This window comes from Medicago sativa, chromosome 8 (assembly GCF_051527215.1).
Source record: "Medicago sativa cultivar Bolivia chromosome 8, Bolivia_mono, whole genome shotgun sequence".
Taxonomy (NCBI): Eukaryota; Viridiplantae; Streptophyta; class Magnoliopsida; order Fabales; family Fabaceae; genus Medicago; species Medicago sativa.
In genome coordinates, this window is record NC_140756.1 from 62526882 (window position 1) to 62546316 (window position 19435).

Genomic DNA, 19435 nt, shown 5'->3' on the forward strand with positions numbered 1-19435 from the left:
TCACGTACTTGATGTTGACTCGTATTCATCGTGGACGTGTCTGACATGATGACCTGCATTGCCTCAAACTCCATTTCCTCCTTTTTTTTTAAGATGTTTTCTTTCTCCGTAAGATATGCGGGTTTTTCTATAACTGCGACTCTTTTATCCATTGTATCATAGACGACCTTAGAAGACATTTCAGTTGCATTTGCACTTGCCTTTATCTTCCTTTTTGTCGCATTTTACCCCATGGGTCGCTTTATTGGAGATGTTGAATTAAATTCATAACTTGAGGGTGCCTCTGGATTAGGTGATTATGAGTATGCCCCACTGGTATAAGTCTTTGTTCTTTTTGAAGAAGTTGCAATCGATGCTCCCATCCATTTAGGTTCATCTTTCAACAATCGCCGTGCAGACTTAAGAGTGAATGGTACACCATCATCTTGAGAAGAAAAAAAAGCATGTGCATTATTCATGATATCATTCCCCGAGGTTCCACTTTTCATTTCATCAACATCTGAATTGTAGCACCCGAAAAAAAGTTGAATGAGACAACTTATTCGATGAAATCGAGATTTTAATTGACTAGGTTCCTTCTCTCACAACTTTGTCAACTTTTTTTTTTTATCATTTCCCACAATATGATCCTTTGAAATATTGAGCCATGTTTGAACTAGAAGTATATCATCATCCCTTGTGAATAGCTCTCGAGGCTTTTTGCTAGCAGAACATTTTTTCCCCTCCCAAACATAATATTTTCAAGACCAACTTGAGTAGAAAATTGTTGAACTTGACATTTCAACATCAACCCATTTGGTGTTTCAGGTTCATAATGAGTACACTCTACACTTTGGGGTATCCATTTGAAGTCAATAAAATATTTTAGGGTTAGTATGTGGCAACGGGAAAATGGTTGGGTTTGTCGGCAGTGACAAAAATTGAGAATTTTTAGAACTTTGGTGTTGGTAATTTTGCTTGTTGATAATTATATTGATTGGGATCCATTGACGAATATAAACAAATGAATAATGAAGAGTAAAGAGATAAAATTGTGAATGTGAAAATGATCACAATTTATAGGATCGTCAATTCTACAGGGTCTTGTATGCCTGCGTAAGGTTGTTAACATAAAGATTTGACATTCCTCGTCTGAAGGCTCTAACTTCGTCTATGAATCTTAGAAATGCATCATAACTCTTTCTTACCTTAGTAGTTCTACAAACAAGTAGTTCTATCTCGTATATCTTACCAAAGGAAAAGAATAGAATAAACGTTATAATGAAACATTCGAAAATGATGACCAGGGACAACGGCCCAATCAATATCTTTTGCACCACATGTTTTTATGTTCTATCAGATTCCCTAGGTATGTCACACCCCCTAGGGCTTCATTCGGGCACCAAGATTTTTGCATATAAAATTTAAGTAGATCTCATAAAATAACTAAATAAAAGACTCTAATTAAATTGATCTAACAAACAAATTGAGTTTCATCTTATAATCCTACCCAATTAGGGTTTAGCTACTCATAGTAATGATAAACAAATTACAAAAAAAATAAAATAAAACACACTCTAGAGAACAAGGTTGAGGAAAGATTGCTCCCTTAATGCTCCTAGTGTTTGCCTTTCAATTGAATCGCTTTGTTCTGAATGAGAATTTGTGAAATAAAGGAGTTGTATTTATAGGCTGATTTCCCAATGGGTTTGGGCTGAACAATTGAGTTTTTTTTCCTCAAACCCGCAACATAAGAAGAAAAAAAAATCCACAAACACGCGCGCGCCGCACATGGATCCATACACCTCGTGCGTGGTGCTTAAAACAATGCATTTTTAGCACTACTTTGCACACCTGGGGCGTATAACAGCATGCCTGGGGTGCACAACTCCTTCTTTCAACACATTCTTGCCTTTTTCTTCATCTTCTTTAGTATTTTTTTTCCTTGAAATTTATATTGGGACTTGAAATAGAATTTCTCCAACTTATAATATTTTTAGAGACCTCTTGAAATAACATAATAATATCATATCAAATTTGCCCAAAAACGTGACATACAACTAATAAATCGATACGTTCCTTCATAACCACATTCACTCGCAAACTTATTTCCAAGCAAGTTAATCAAATATCATAACTTATTTCCACTATGGAGAAAAGGTTATCATTGATCCCAATACAAACTTAGCCGGATCAAAAATAGAACAAAAACAAGTGTAAAAATTGTTAGTCCAATTTATTTGATTATTGTCAATTTCAGGAAGCATTTAACACATAAGTGTAAAATTTTAGAATATTTACTCATAAGTGTAAAATTTTAGTGTATTTGCTCATAGGTATGAATTTTACGTTACAAAAAATCTGATTGTTTTTCCAACAAATATCCGTATGACGTGGCATTATCTGGTAGACCACATGGCAATACCACATTGATCGTCAACGACCATCTCATGTTGACTAAGAGAGAAACTGACGGAGGAGATAAATTGATTAACCTTTAACAATTTAAGGGTTTTGTAGAGAAGTAATTTTTTTTTTTTGGTAGATGTAGAGAAGTATTTACAACAAGAATTTACATTTAGGAGTTTTTTTTTTTCTTCCTATCACTTACTCTTAAAGTTTATTAGGTCTTGCCATCACTTAACCTAATTTTTTCCCTCTAATTCTATTGCATTAATTGCTAATCACTTTAACCCTAATATTTTTCCCTCATTTTGCATTCATTGTTTGAATTTCGAATTTTCAAGAAAGAGGGTTTTGGTACATTTTCCCTCACAGCCGAAACTTATTAATAATGGTCTGCTTCTTTTATCATTTTCAATGCATTCATTTGGCTGATAATATTAGTGACCCTTGGTATACTCAATGGAGAATTAAACAGATACCAACACAGCCCACTCAATTATCTTTCCAATGCAGCCCACTAAACTGCAGTATATAAATGCCATTCATACTCTCAAAAAGTTCATATACTCATCTTGGAAATGCCATTTCGTTTTTCTTTATGGCAGAACCTTTCCAATCCTTCTTTCACACTCTTCCCTCTCATATACTAGCAACCTAAGGTTAGTTGAATTTATTTTTTTTTTGGTAATGAAAAGTTTAGGTGGGTTCGGCTCCGGTCACCACCAGGGTCAGGGCACGCCTCCGGGCCCAAAGGGCACTTATAGAGGTACTTACAGATCACCCACCAACACTGCCCTCACATCGGCAGAGGGAATCGAACACACAACCTTCTGCAAGGAAGTGGCCCGTTCCTTACCAACTGAGCCAACGTGTGTTGGTTAAGGTTAGTTGAATTGTATAAACTCTTTTTTTTTATTTTTATGCTTTTATATTTTTTATTTTGCATTAACAAATCATATTTCTTCACTTTTTTTATGTGTTTTCCACTGTGGCTATTCATATTCCTGAAGGAAGATGGCGCCATTTTTTATGTGCAGATTAAAGAGGAATAGTAGAAGAAAAAGAGATGGGATGAAGAATTAACCATCGTTGTTGTCACCATGCTTTTTCAATAGTTTTGTGTTGATATATATTATATCTCTTTGTTGAGAACATATGTAGAATTAGTGATGGCATTGGTTAAATGTACAGAAATAATGTCTTCTGTATTACTTTCCTTCATGGTAGGCACCTCAGAGATCTTGAGAATATTTTTAGGGGGAAGGCAGGGTTAAGTGTGATATAAGTTTAAAGAATTGTAAGCTAAATAAAACAATCCAAATATTGTTGTTAATTCTTCTTCTTTGCTCAGTGTGTTTAGCATTTCATTGCAGGAAAACAATTTACATAGATTTCCTTAAGGTGCCTAAAGCAAATATGAAGGTCTTCTATTTTGTTTGTGGATTGAGATAATGCAAAAGTTTCAGTTGTTTCTAAGCTTTACTGAAAGTTAAGGATATTTGAATTTTTTTCTCAACCTATAGAAAATTGGTGTTTTTGCCTGCTATTCAACCTATGGTGCTTTTGACACAAAAACAATACAACAAGAGGAATTGTGATTTTGAAGGCTAAAAATGTTTTTTTGGGTCCTTTGAGAATAATTGATTTTTGTTTTGAAGGTTTATTATTGTTATTTAGGCATGAGTGGTTTTCATGTAACATAGGTTTTTGGAATCAAGTAGTGACCAATTTGTATAATGTTGATTATATTTGCACTTGCAATTTTTTGAATAAGTTTAGATGATTACAAGGAAGAGAACCAATTGTAATTTTGATATGTGAAGGATTGGAAATAGAATGTTAGATCCCTGTCATTGTTTAATTTTTATTTTTTAATATTCGTTTGTTTCAACTAAATGATTTCATGTCATCGCCTACTTCTTTATTATTTGAACTTAAATAGTGTAATGACTGCAATAATTATGTTGAAGAATGTATATCAATTGTTGGATATGTAGGGCATATTTAGTTACATTTGATTTATTTCCTCACAGATTTAAAATTCAGGTGCAAAATTATGAAATAAAGAAACATTGAAATTATAAATGCAAGTATTTGCCATTTAAGCTAATTAAGATATAAAGAGAATTAAGACCTATACATTTTGGTTCCATTTTATTATATATAAATTATCAAAGACATTCTATGATGTTTAGGCACGAACACGTCAACACCAATAATAATTTAAGAAACATATGTGTTTCATAGAAAACACTAGACTTATGTGTCATGTCGGTGTTGGACACAATACATGTCTGACACCAGGACACACCTAATCTAAGAAGTGTTTGTGCTTCATAGAAAACACTTGAAGGATTTTTTAATTTATTTATTTTAGGATTTTTTTTACCATTACTTATTCTTATATATTATAGTCAAAATGATCCGTGCGTCGCACGGGTCGAAAGTCTAGTACTCTAAAAAAATTGTAAGCTTTCAGTTCAAACAAATGCATTCTAGGGTTTAGGGTTATATACTTGAGCTTGTCAGAAACAAACAAAAGTTTCTAGACTTCAAACTCCAAAGGAACAACCGAAGTACTATCTCCGTATTGCCGTTTTAAAGGAAGAGAGATCAGGTTCGCTGCAGCACCATTCATTTCACTTTGTTACTCACGAATTTGTTATTCGTAGCCCTGTTCTTCTAAAAAAATTATATTTTCTATTGCAGGGTTTTAGCAACAATGTATCTTCAGTGTTACATAAATGATAATGGTGACAAAGTTTACACTACCAAGGTAATAATTATCCCTATTTCTATTTTAAACACTACTCATGAAATGTGAATTTAAAGTTTGAAGCATTGAACAAATCATAGTGCTATGTTTTTCTTTATTTGAGCTTAAGGGCATGTTTGAACGGTGGGATTGGATCTATCGGATTAGTTGGTCCTTTGCAGTATACCGAGTTTTAGACAAAAAAAAAAAAAATTATGACAATTTCATAAGCTGTTTTCAGCTTATTCGTATAAGTTCTCAAGGATAGTTTATAAAAACATCTTATAGTTTATACGGAAATAGGTTGATTTTGTTTGATCTTTTATTACCAAAATAGCTTACGCAAAAGCACTTATAAGTGCTTGTGCTATAAGCTGCAAATGTGTATCCAAACAGGACCCAAGTTATTCTGGTTCATGAGAGAGGATGACAAGTTCAAAGAGCTTCTTACATATGCTAATAAGTGAATCTGTGATTAGGTCTAATTTTAAAGATGGGTTTGCACTGATAGGTTGCATTACATTTTAAATTGATAGTATATTGTGATGACCTACGTAGCACTGACACCTTAGAATGAAGGCGTATTCGCTGTCTAACACATGTTGGTATCAGGCACAAACACGTGGTTATATTAAATCACTTCTCTTTTCTAAATTTATTACCAATGTCCATGAGTCAATGTTGTGTCTGGTGTTTGTCCAATGCTACATATGTAACAACGCAAGAGAGCAAGTTGTGTTGCCACAATATGACTGTCGGAAGAAGTATATTTTTTCATGGAGATAAAGAGGGTTTTTGTGTGCATTACTGAATTCAGCTGCCCCTTTTTTGTAGTGAAATATATCACTATCCAAGAGACCATAAAATGCTATGTATATGGAAGACATTTTCATGCATATTAGTATAAGAATTTTGAGACATGGGCAGAATGTTGGACATTAGCATCAAAGATATTAATATTTTATCAACGAAACTTCCAAATTGACAAGCTTGTCTGAACTGCAATCATCTTCACATTTAGTGTGGTTTCAGAGTCTGCATTTTCGTTTGTTCTTTCCCCCTTTGTTTTAGCTTCCGCTTTATGATCACTTTCTGTCCCAAGAAAAGAAAACGCTTTATCATTATGTAAATGGTTATTTTAGGGGTCACTGATGTTAGTTGCTCTTTGTTTTCAGAAGGAATCACCACTGGGTTCGGCAACAGAGTCAGCTCACCCAGGTAAATTCAGGATAATAAAGTGGTCTTTGTAATTATCCATTTCAAAGCAAAAAAATGGGTACACTTAATTTTCTTTTGACTCACTGCATAATTGTTAGTTCTGATGTTGCTGTATGTGGTTAGCCATGATGTGTTTGCTTCATTTAGAGTTTTTGGTTTATTGAATTGTGGTGGGGGATGCCTAACTGTACACTCTGTATGTCTGAACCCACTTACCGTGTTCTTGGTAACACACTCGTTTTCTTTATGTTGCGTCCTGATATGATCCCAACCTGTATTTTTATCAAAGCTGCAAATGTGAGCTTTTGCATAGACTTTCGGTACCACTATCGCCGGTCTTTTGACTTTTCAAACATACACTTGTATATCTTAGAAATGAATTGTATTGTCCCATTAAGCTAACAGTTTGATCAATCCTGTTTAGGACTTACTTACATGTGATTATCATGTTAGAAGTTAGCACTGAACAAATGTGAGTGAAAGTGAAGATGCCCTGTTTCACTATCAGCTTACTGGTTTAGATTTATCTGCATTTGCCTTTGAAAGGAAGCAAGTACCCATACTGAGTGCAAAAGAATAAGCTCTAACTATTTTTAATTTGACTTAACCCTAAACCCTTCTACGACCGTAACTGCGGTTGCAATATAACAGATTCAGAGGTATTTGCAAGACTGCAACGACATCACAAATGCAATTGTGGCCACATTGGCCATGTTTCTCAATGGTATTGGAATTCATCAACAACTGATCTATGGTTTTGATTTCCACATGGGAGTCGATGCATATAGTTTAAATTTGAACCTTAGTTTTAAGTTTTAACTCATACTCTCAAATATCAGTCTATATATTTTACTTGGTTTCTCTTTATTCTTTCTGCTTCTAACACCATTACTTCACTGATTTTGGTTCATTAATATGCATACATTTTTTTTTTGTTTATATGCAGCACGCTTTTCACCCGATGATAAATTCTCAGACCATAGGGTGCGTCTGAAGAAGCGCTTTGGTCTTTTGCCAACTCAGCAGCCACCTCGGAAGTACTGAGATAGTGAACACTTATCATTTGGAGAATGTGCACAATCCTATCTAATAGTTGTGCTTTCTTCCTTGCTATATTTTTGTTCATTGATGGCTTGCATGACAGTTATGTAATGATGCAAGTATTGGTAATGGTTAAATGAGAGGATATAGACTCTTGGAACTGTATTTTACCACTCCTTGTTTTTGGGATGATGTTTATGCGACACAATCAGCTTTTTGGAATATCTATATGCTTATTACATTTTCAGCATTTTATGCATTTTAAGCTACATGTTAATTTTTCAGAACTATTAATTATGATGAAGATTATACTACTGCTGAAAAGGAAATCAAAGTTTTAAAGATTTGTCTAGAACTTAGGATTTCCATTTTCAATTGTTGTGGATGTATGAGGTTAAGTGGTTAGATCCAAGTTTTTTAAGAGGTTCGTGAGTATAGAAACCACCAGAGCAGTGTCCACGGATATTTCAAAACACACACCAAGTGCACCACAGGAGTAGGAAATCAAGACTCCTTTTCCCACTGAGTTTCTCGCATGACCTATGCAATTCGGGTTATAGAATCTGAATGGTATAAACACCCCATAAAAACCTCCAAAAACAAGTTAAAATATTTTGGATTTTAGAATCCGAGTAGGGTGCGCGAGAAACTCATAGGGTGGGAAAAGTAATAGTCAGAAATCAATGTATGCTGATATTTTGATCCATTGAGCTATTTTTGCAATCCTATTTGTAGTCATAGTTTAGTCAACTCAATTAACCACCTAAAATAGAAAGGAATTTTTCACACCTTTGATATCACTTTGGATGTAGATAGTATAAAAAAAAGGGTCAATTTTACATCATCTAGGAGTACACTTTCAAACAAAATATACCCTATACATATGTCAAATAAGATCCTCTCAATTTTTACCCACCTAACACCTTACAAAACATCCTTGGCCATTCAATTGCTGTTATAATGATCACAGGTCAGAATTCAAGTTAAGAAAGGAAGAAAACTAAAAGAATATATGTATATTATAATGTATTTGCACCATCATTTACATAGAAGTCAAGAAAAGTGAATATTTTCATCATGGAGTAAGCAAATTTGTTATGAATAAAACATGATTACTGGGTTACAGAGAAGATGATTTTGGCGTGCATCATTTGGATATGGTGTCTAAATACAGTTGTGATATCATTTGATTCATTCTTGAATTTTGAAAACGGTAGCAACTAACACATTTTTCATATTTAGCTTGTTTGGTGCTCTGTTTTAGCACCTTGACTTTGTAAATTACTGTAACTTTTGCAGGTGTCTTCCTTTTCACACCTTGTGCGAGGTGAGACACCGTTGTCTATAATATATCTCATTTTGATTTGTTAAAAAAAAACACATTTTTCATAATTTTATTAATCATTTAAAGGTTTATATAAATCTTATATGTAACAGTTATCAACGAGCAACTCGTTTTAAGACTAGCTAGCCACCACCTTTGATTTTTTATTTTTTCTACAAGAGTGTAACGTCAAAAATCACACACAAAAAGTTCAAGGAAGTTAGAAATTGCGAGTTCAAATCCACTTCTCAGCTTATTAAAGGTCTCTACATTTTTAAAGTCTTTACATTTTACCATATGAGTTATACATACGAGATTGTTATCAATATTGTATTATTTCTTTGATTGTTAATGAAATGAATTGATGATCTTCTTGCTTGAAAATAGAGAGAGAAAAAAACTAGCATCTTCTTCAATTTCCAAATCTGTTGTATTTTTTTGGTATTGTCTTCCTTGTTTTCTCTCTTTCAATTTTACGTTTGATTCTCAATAATACACTCCTTAATTCAGCTGCATATGATCTTCTATAATAAAACCATATTTAATTTAATAAGCCAAGGTTATCCTCATAAAAAATTAGCTAAGGTTGTGATTGTGAGAACAATCCCTAAGTAACTTTCCTCTCAGAAAAAAAAAAAATCCCTAAGTAACTTTCTATTAATGTACATCACTACCCTTAAAAAAATAAAAATAATGTACGTCACTAGCTAATTTATTATTTCATCGTTTTCTTGCTTACGTCTTATCAGCATCACGTTGAAGAGAAAAATACATTTTCTTTTTTGGCTGCTAAGGAGAATTTAGGAGGAATCTAACAAGTAACAACGGGGCAGCATCTTCCTTGATTCTAAATCGAATAAAAAATTCCCATCACAGGAATCAGAAGCAAATAAAAATTAATTAATAATAAAAAGGAAAACCTTGCTTAAAATAATACTTGAGCATTCGAATGTCAACTGTAATAGTAATACTTGAGCATCTTCCTTGATTCAAGACACTATATCATTGCGACTTTTGAACACACGTTACAAGTAATTATAGTGTGTTTAGCGTTTTTTTTTTCTTCTTAAATCTTATCATTGTCACGTTTAAAATAAAAAGGTACTAATACTTTGAATCGGTAACACTGCTACATTTTCTGTACCAAAGCTAGCATTTTTGTCTATTTGCATATGGATTTCCAAGCTTCAAATATAAGACTCACATGAAAACATAGATGAAAGACCATATATTTGAAAATTAAGAGGCAATAGGAAAAGAAAATCATGGATTTGAAAAGTTGAAAATTCAGATGCAAATGAACGAAAAGGACAAAATTGAAATAAAAAAAAAAGAACATAAATGACCAAATTGTTATCTGAAATTAATTTAAGGGACTAAAAGTGTAATTTTGGCATTTTTAATTTATACAAAACAACCTCTAGTTCTAGTTTCATCATTGATGGGTGGTTTTGGGTCAATTTTTGATTCGAAATCACCCATCTTCATCATTTTCTCTTTATTTCAATCTACATAAGTGATTTTCACATAAATTTAGGTTTTTTTTCTTTGTGATTTCGTCGACTGAGTGCGACGTTGTGTTGGTCGTCGTCTTGTGCAACATTGTTTGGTTTTCCATCTTGTTGCAATGTTCATTTGATTCACATGGAAAAATCAACTATTCAATCAATGATTTGAGCATAAACATTATATATCCAGAGACATGACTATTACAATCACATTAATTTTATCATATTATTTGTAGACATTTTGTCGTTATATGTTATTGACTTGAATGTTGTGAGTTTAATCGTATATTTATCATTTACGTTTTTAACGATATTTAGTAGTGTACTCTATCAATTTAAATAAATAAATATCTTAAAAAAATAAATAAAAAGTTAGAGCACTCCCTTTAAAGAAAAAAGAAAAGATAATTAGCTGAGGAGTACTAACTACTAATGAGAAGTTTCTTCAAAAAAAAAACTACTAATGAGAAGTATCACTCAGGACAAAATTGTCATTTCATTAATACCGTACAAAATAAGAAATGCTTAGGTCACAAGAAAGGGAATCTCATAGGAAGTCAACTTAATTAACTATGCAGTAATGGAATCATACAAAGTCAATAAATGCGATTCCAAGATTCCTGAATGACAAATGAAAAGCAATATAGTAGAATTTGTTTAGAAAAACAAAAAATTAAGAAATATTGGTAAAAGATGTTGGCAAAATTATACAATTCATCCCGTAATTTAATTTCAAATATCACTTTCGTTATTTACCTTTTTGTTTTTTGATTTCATAATTTATGTTATAATAAGGTAATACTCTCGTCCTTTATCTTTATCTTTTTTCGATTCAGTCTTTTCTGTTATAAAATGTTAACATTGCTATCTTTTTTGTGAGATTATTCAATAAAATTTGAGTTTTTATGTTTGCATGATGAAGATTTAAGTTTGTTTATGAGTCTGATGAATATTTTTATGAATTTTTTATTTTGTTTTGATAAAAAGGGATAATAATGTTGACGTTTTATAACGTAAATGACAAAATCGGGAAAAGAAAAAGATAAAGGCCGAAAGTGTTACCTAATTATAATATAAATAATTAAATTGGGAAAAATATAAGATAAAAGACCAAAATGCTATCTGAAATTAAGTTAAGAACGAATTGTGTAATTTTGCAAAAAAATTTACTACTAAAAGATACACATTTGTTTTAATAACATAAAAGGGTTTAAATTAAAAAAATTAATAAGATCTATAGTGGATTATCTATAATGTTGATCCACCTTAAACATTTAAAGTTAAAAACAGATGGAATTGACCACTATAAGTGATATAAGTGACATAAGTACATAATTTATGAGACCAAAATGAAATATAGAAATTAATTAAGTGATCTAGTTTCCAATTAAGCCTTCATAAGTGATGCGATATTGGATATAAAGTAAAGGATCTAAAATAAACTTCAATATAGTGAATGTTAAATATCACAGTAAATTTTTCAAAATCCCGTAAATCACCGTGATTTCGACAAACTCATCGTAATAATACCAAACATGCACACAAGAAGTCTTCCCAAGCTTCATTGTCAGGTAGAACTCTCCAAAGTCAATGCATGCTACTCAACTTGTTACTGTGAATCTCTCTTTAAACCAACTCCTTGTCATGAATGCATGTTGATCGATTGATAGATCCACAACTAGAAGTCAAAAATCAAAAGTTGAACATTTGCTTCATTCCAACAAGTCCCTATCTTTTTGGATTTGATATTTAACACCATTCATTCTTCCCACATCAAAAACAAAGTTAAAAGAATGAGACTCGGCGTTAGGAAGAGTGTTTTACCTTCCAAATGTGCCTTTCTTACCAATGAAAAGTCATATATTAGACACACTATTCTCCAAGTCTCATTTTCTAAACCAATAAATTTATGAACGTTTTGCATCTTGCCAACCTTGAAAATACAAATAACCATTTTTCTATCTTTTACTTAGCTATCTGCATGGTCCATCACTCTTTGTTTATTCCACAAGAGAATATTCAAGTATCTTATCACGCAATCATAGGAAAAAATAGTGTGAAATAACCTCGTAGAAAACGGCACTTAGACCTCTCCAATTGAGTTTTCTTAATAGTTAAATATTATTTTAATGTGTTAGCCATTATTTTGAACTTCATAAATTAGTTAGAATCTTATTAGAAGAATCTTAAAAGAGAGTTTTATAATATTAAAGGTTAAATATGTATTTATTCTTCATATTTTTTAAATTTTCGTTTCCTGTTTTTTTAAAACTTTTCCTCGACTTTTATTATCCACAAAATTTTTCATCAACTTTAGTCCTGTTACTAGATCAATTCATGTACATCCTAAACAATTTTGAACGATTTTTCCCGACAAATGTTTAGAACTTGTAAACATCTCTAAACAAAGTTTATAATTTTTTAGCAAGTGATTAATTAAACGAACAAAACTGAAAAAACTAAAGTAACATAAATTTAAACTTATAAAATGTATATGCAAAATAACATTAATTTAGACTTATAAATCAAATTTTAAGCTCATTTTTAAGAGACTTCCAACATATATAATACATAAAATACAATGTATATGCAAACTTCGGTAGCTTCAAAGTCTCAATTTATTTATGTATTTTATTTTGATTTTATTTGCATTAATGTTGGATCATGAGCGGAGTCTGATGGATCATCTTAATAATTTTTTTTTAAGACATTGTATTTATAGACCCTCTCACTTACTAACTCACCACATTCACCAAAACAAATAATACTACTTAAAAATTCCCACAATATTAAAATGATATTGGATCGATTCTTAAATTCAACTCGTATACTCACGTTATTGGGATATATACTTATGTATTACAATAAATGGGAGAATAATTCAAAATTTTAACTCAATTTTAAAATGAAAAAACTTAGATAAACAAAATATGACAAAAAAGATGGATAAAAAAATATTAACAAAAAAGCCTCTGTTAAAAATTCCTTGCAAAGTTATCCAAGTTTACCCGGTACACTAAAAGTTTAATAGAACAAACTTGGTTTAATTTTTTAGTTTAATAAATTTCAAATTCACGCAAATCAACTAAAAAGTGATACATAGACTCATATTCCATATATTAACTCGCGATTTTAACATCATTGTGTTGAATAAATCTTGCTTGGACACAAATCAAAATAAAATATATTAGGACACACAATAAAAATATTTAAAAGAAAAATAATTTAATTACATCATATAATTCTCTTCATTTTTTTTATTATTTTACTCGCGTTTTCAAATAAATTTGATTTGAGTTTATATCCAAACAAGTATTTCTCCATTGCCTTATATATACATCAAAGCAACGTGCTTCATTTCTCATTCACTTTTAAGCTAAAAGTCAAACAAAGTAGTTGGCTTTATGCACAAAATCTTGGATGTCAAAAACACATTAAAACTTCTTACACATTACCTCAACACAAATCAAAACTCCCATAGCCCTATCCAATCAAAGAAACACAATCATGAACATAGAACATCCAACACCATCAACCAATCAACCTCAACAACAACAACAAAAATTCTCTCTCCCCGTAGATTCAGAAAACAAATCAACCATATTCAAAATCCACTCAATAGCAAAACCTCACATGCTAGCATTTCATCTATCATGGTTCTCATTCTTTGCATGCTTTGTTTCTAGCTTTGCAGCAGCACCACTTGTTCCTATAATCCGTGACAACCTTAACCTAACAGCGACGGATATAGGAAATGCTGGTGTTGCTTCTGTTTCTGGTGCTGTTTTTGCAAGAATTGCAATGGGAACTGCTTGTGATTTGGTTGGTCCTCGTCTTGCTTCTGCTGCTTTGATTCTCTTGACTTCACCTGCTGTTTACTTCACTTCTATTATCAATTCTCCTACTGGTTTTCTTCTTGTGAGGTTCTTTACTGGCTTTTCTTTAGCTACTTTTGTTTCTACTCAGTTTTGGATGAGTTCTATGTTTTCTACTACTGTTGTTGGAAGAGCAAATGGTTTCTCAGGTATTTTTTTTAATAATTTTTTAATTTATGTAACTTTTTTAAAGTTTAAATAAGTTATTTTTACATTAAACTTTTAACTTTTTTTTCAGGTTTAAATATGGTTTTTCTTTTGGTTTTAGTCCTTGCAAATATATTAATTTTTATTTTTGATAGTTATTATTTTATTTTAATCTCTGCCAAATTTATTCATATTGAAATTTGTTCGAGTAATAAATAGAATATTTGATTTAAGTATCTCAAAATAAAGACTACTACAAATATTATAAAGACCAATTTTAATATAAACAAATTTTACTGAGGATAAAACAAAACAACAATTCTAAAAAGAAAAAAAAAAATAGAAGAATATTTTAAATGCATATTAAAAATTTATTTATTTATTTATTTTGCTTAAAATATGGTTTCTCAGGTGGGTGGGGTAACCTTGGTGGAGGAGCAACACAACTCATCATGCCACTTGTATTTTCCCTTATACAAGATTTTGGTTCAACAAAATTCACTGCATGGAGAATTGCATTTTTCATCCCAGCATTTTTGCAATCTTTGACAGCATTTTCAATTTTAATATTTGGTCAAGATTTACCAGATGGTAATTATCATAGTTTAAAGAAATCAGGTGAAAAAGAAAAAGATGAAATTTCAAAAGTAATTTACCATGGTGTGTTAAATTATAGAGGGTGGATTTTAGCTTTGACTTATGGTTATTGTTTTGGTGTGGAGTTGACCATTGACAATATCATAGCTGAATATTTTTATGACAAGTTTAACCTTAAACTTCACACTGCTGGAATCATTGCTGCAAGTTTTGGTTTGGCTAATGTTTTTTCTAGACCAGGAGGTGGTTTATTATCTGATTTAATGGCTAAGAGATTTGGAATGAGGGGTAGATTATGGTGTTTGTGGATTTGTCAAACGTTGGCTGGTGTTTTTTGTGTGATTTTGGGACTTGTTGGATCATTAAGTGTGTCTGTTGTTGTTATGCTCATATTTTCTGTTTTTGTTCAAGCTGCTTGTGGAATGACTTTTGGAATTGTTCCTTTTGTCTCAAGAAGGTATGTTTTCCTTTCATTTTTTAATTATTTTAATTGAATAAATTGTGTTTGATTCCACGATAACAAAAATTGATAAGTATGTAAAGAATGACAAAAAAATGTTTCTCGAGTCAAAATTCGAACCCAGATTCAATAAAACTCATAACACTTAAGGTGCGTTTGATCTGCAAACAGTAAGTTCTAAATAGAACAACACAACACAAGGCAGAAGAGAAGAGTACGTGACAAATTTGTATGATATTGAATAACTTTTGGCCTTATACAATTTTTTGTGGACAAAATGCTATTTTGATATTTTAAACAACTTGTATCTGTGATAAAAAGTTGTGATGTGGTTTGGTGAGAGACGAGAATTTCAATTTTTGTTCTGTCCCTTGCCTTCAGTTTGTCTTGTCTTTGAAACAGTTTTACAAATTAAACACTGTACAACTTGAGTTGTCCAATCCTATCCTTCATTTTTCAGCAAATCAAACACACCCTTAAGTTCAACAAGTTAGTTGTCGAATTATATATTTAAACATACTTATCATGTGTTTTCTCAATATCCTTTGATCATATAAGTCTTGTTAATACATGTCAAGTTTCCATTCGATCAATAGTTAGTTTAATCAATAGATGTCTAATCACTTCATAAAATATTTTTTCTAAAAGTGCAAATTCGAAGTGCTCATTACATTGTCAATGGTTCACCTTGAAAATGAGATTAACCACCTTAATAAATAAAAGAACCACAAATTTAATGGCCTAATTTGTTAGAAACTATCATAATATTAGTAGCGAAATCATTCTTATGAGACTTGATTGGAGACCTAGTTGGTCTTTGAGAAATGAAAGAAAAACTTGTAACACGGTCAAAATCGTTCAAAATTGTTTAGGATGTACTCCCTCCGGTCCTATTTATAAGAGAAATTTGGATCAACAAAAGTGAATGTATTTGGTCTAATTTTTTAACGAGATACATTAATTTTCGTTGACCAAAATTTCTCTTTTAAATAGGACCGGAGGGAGTATAACATAACATTAATTTTTTGTTCTTAGCTCTAATATATTTGCTTTAACATATGCAACAAATTCAGGTCCTTAGGAGTCATATCAGGAATGACAGGAGGAGGAGGGAACGTAGGAGCAGTTTTAACCCAACTAATTTTCTTCAAAGGATCAAGATTTTCAAAAGAAAGAGGAATAACTCTAATGGGAGCCATGATCATAATATGCACCTTACCATTATTCTTATTATATTTTCCACAATGGGGTGGCATGTTTTTTGGTCCATCATCTACAAAAGTCACAGAAGAAGATTACTATTTGGCTGAATGGAACTCAAAGGAGAGGGAGAAAGGCTCTCATCATGGAAGCTTGAAATTTGCTGATAATAGTAGAAGTGAAAGAGGTGGAAAATTCAACATTTCAACTAGGCCTTCTGAGGATGTTACACCACCACAACATGTTTGATTTTTTATTTTTCGTTTGTGTGTGTGTGTGGTGTAAATTTGTGTATCTTTATTGGAACAATAAAGTTTCAATGTCATTGTTCTTTAGTTACAAATTCACATGGTTTGATAGAGTTTGCAGTTTCTTCACTCTTAGGCTTTGTTTGCGAGTTTGGAGGGGAAGGGAGGGGAAGGCTTGGAAAAAAGGAATGAGCAAGTGGAAGAAATAAAGAAAAATGGGAGGGGAGGGCTTTGGGGGGTTAACTTTTCTTCATAATACTAAACTCTCCTCATTTGGGGGAACTAAAAAATTGTATTGGAGGAGGGTTTTGGGGGGTTTGGGAGGGTTTATATGAATTCTTCAAATTTAATCTATGTTGCTATATTAATTTTAAAATTAAAAATATAGTAATCATATGCATTGATTTATCATTCTCTAAAAAATCACTCTTTTAAATTTTTTGAAAGATTTCTCCATTTTCCCTCATATTTTCCACCCCTCAAAGTCTTCCCTTCCCCTCCCCTCCAAACTCGCAAACAAAGCCTTAAGTAACATACTTTCACCCTTTCTATATGGAGTTTGTAATATAAAGGTTACATTACTTAATCACATAGTAGAAGTAAAGTTGTTGTTGATTGCAAAACTCAAAAGTTTGCATGAACAAGAAAATGTATATTTCATTGTTTATTCACATATGTATTGCTTGAAAAGCTCAAGTAACATACTTTCACCCTTTTTAACTTTTTTTTTTTTTTTAAAAAACAATTTCCTCTTAAAAAGTGGCTTTTCAGGTGGTTGAGGTGAGAAACACTTGTGTGGACCACCAGGACCAAGAATTTTGGTTTGGTCATACACACAAATTTTTTCCTTCTCTCTCTTCTCTTCTCTCTTCTCCATTTTCTCTCTCTTCTCTCTTCTCTCTCTTCTCTTTTTTCTCTTTGTGTGACCAAAGACCACTTGTGTGGACCAGGACCACACAAGATTTTCTCGGTTGAGGTAACCTTGGTAGAGAAGCTTGGAGAATTGCATTTTTCATACCATTTTTTTTATCAATCTTTGATGGTTTGAGGAAATCAGGTTAAAAGGAAAAAAATTGAATTTTCAAAAAAGAAAGCCATTCCACGAGAAGCTTGAACAAAAACAATAACCATAAGTCAGTGATACGACACAAGTGATTGACATTGCTGCTCAAGAGATAGAAAGTCCCAAAGGAAGAGAGTGAGACTAACATGGAGGAATCAATAGATCGGACATCCCAATACTTGGCAAGAGGGTATCAAAGAAACCAGCCTGGATGAAAGATTAGATATCTGGGACAAGGAAGAATCCTAAGAAATAGCAACAATTCCTGTTATCATTTTACTTTGTCATTCTGTTATCAGTTCCTTGTTATTTTTGCAAGTTGTTATGCTATGATACTATATATGCTGGACTTGGTATCCAATTGAATCATGCTGAATGAAATAGAAAAGTCTATTTCTCTGTTAAATTCTCTTTTCTTATCTCTTAATTTTTAGGAGTTTACACTCACTCACTGGAAGAGTGACATTCCTTGTATACAACTATGGACCCTAATGAAATCTGTTGGAACAAAATGTGTTTAACAATAAACCTTAAAGAGTTTTGATGATAACAAGGTATTAAAAATTGTAAATTGGATTAGCTAATATTTGTTCAAGTGTACAGGACCATAATTATAAAGTTACATCATCATTGGTTCTGAATGAGCAAATAAAGAGCTATGGAAACAAAAAAAAAAAAATTTGAAGCTTGGACGCTCCTGAAGGCAACTTGCTCCTGAAGAAAAAGCGCTCCTGAAGTCAAGCTGCTCCTGAAGAAATAGCGCTCCTGAAGAATAGTGCTCCTGAAGACAAGAGGTCCAGAAGTCACATCATCAGAAGCTGCATCATCAGAAGCTGCAGAAGTCATCTCATCAGAAGCTGCATCATCAGAAGCTGCCTCATCAGAAGCCATTTCACCAGAAGCTGAATATCAACTGGATTTGGAAAGAATCAAGAATTGAAGAATCATCAATGCAAAAGCTGTCTATTGGATTCGAAAACACAAACAAAGGATTAGTGGAGCTTGCAACGGTCATTTCAAAGGTGTTTGAAGGTGTGTGTTTGCAATTTGGACGAAAGCGTTGACATTGTACTTTGTACGAATTGTACAACCACGTTCTCCACTACTCTGTTTTGTGTCTGCACTTCAAGACAAGAAAACAGCTCCAGAATACGGTCTCGCCTGCATAGATGTTCCTTTGGATAAGGAATGGATTTCAAATTTGTTCTTCATAGGACAACAACCAAATCAGGCAAAAGATCATTGGTGAAAGATCAAGCTTCAACAACGACTCTTTGGTGTGCTGGCAATTTCACAACGTCTCTTTCACACCTCTATATAAAGGAGTGAAGACCTAGAGAATTGGTAATGCAAGAACGCTGAACGAAAGACTCACAAGATTTTCACAAGTACCAAACCTCTGCTGAAATTGTTCTGCATTCACTTAGAATTTCTGTGTCTCAAAGTCATATCTTAGAAATTCTTAAGTCCATTGAGTCTGTATCTGATTTGTATTGTGAGCACCTCTGATTGTATATCAAGTGTTCAACCTTAAACAATTTTCTGTGTAATTTTGTTTAGTTAGGAAGTCTCTTGCAGTTGTGCTTGAGCAGGAAGTCTCTTGATTGTGTTCTT

General features: G+C 32.2%; 2 protein-coding genes and 1 long non-coding RNA gene across 3 annotated transcripts; all 3 read left to right on the plus strand.

The window, feature by feature from the left end:
- The first annotated feature begins 2613 nt into the window (after positions 1-2613).
- LOC146900315 (uncharacterized) lies at positions 2614-3718 on the plus strand. The gene is made up of 2 exons (XR_015022163.1): positions 2614-3044; positions 3396-3718. It is a non-coding gene; the product is annotated as an uncharacterized LOC146900315 (long non-coding RNA).
- A 1120-nt stretch (positions 3719-4838) lies between these two features.
- LOC146900316 (H/ACA ribonucleoprotein complex subunit 3-like protein) lies at positions 4839-7649 on the plus strand. The gene is made up of 4 exons (XM_085733033.1): positions 4839-5002; positions 5095-5161; positions 6316-6358; positions 7305-7649. The coding sequence occupies exons 2-4, from the start codon at positions 5108-5110 to the stop codon at positions 7400-7402; spliced, it is 195 nt and encodes a 64-aa protein (XP_085589159.1). The 5' UTR covers positions 4839-5002; positions 5095-5107; the 3' UTR covers positions 7403-7649.
- Positions 7650-13594: 5945 nt separating this feature from the next.
- On the plus strand, positions 13595-16857 carry NRT2.5 (nitrate transporter2.5). The gene is made up of 3 exons (XM_085733034.1): positions 13595-14255; positions 14665-15307; positions 16384-16857. The coding sequence occupies exons 1-3, from the start codon at positions 13739-13741 to the stop codon at positions 16757-16759; spliced, it is 1536 nt and encodes a 511-aa protein (XP_085589160.1). The 5' UTR covers positions 13595-13738; the 3' UTR covers positions 16760-16857.
- Positions 16858-19435: the final 2578 nt, after the last annotated feature.

Coding starts and splice junctions, on each gene's coding strand:
- LOC146900316 (XM_085733033.1), top strand. CDS start 5,108: ATGTATCTTCAGTGTTACATAAATGATAATGGTGACAAAGTTTACACT. Junction 5,162..6,315: donor ACAAAGTTTACACTACCAAG/GTAATAATTATC, acceptor CTTTGTTTTCAG/AAGGAATCACCACTGGGTTC. Junction 6,359..7,304: donor AACAGAGTCAGCTCACCCAG/GTAAATTCAGGA, acceptor GTTTATATGCAG/CACGCTTTTCACCCGATGAT.
- NRT2.5 (XM_085733034.1), top strand. CDS start 13,739: ATGAACATAGAACATCCAACACCATCAACCAATCAACCTCAACAACAA. Junction 14,256..14,664: donor AAGAGCAAATGGTTTCTCAG/GTATTTTTTTTA, acceptor ATGGTTTCTCAG/GTGGGTGGGGTAACCTTGGT. Junction 15,308..16,383: donor GTTCCTTTTGTCTCAAGAAG/GTATGTTTTCCT, acceptor CAACAAATTCAG/GTCCTTAGGAGTCATATCAG.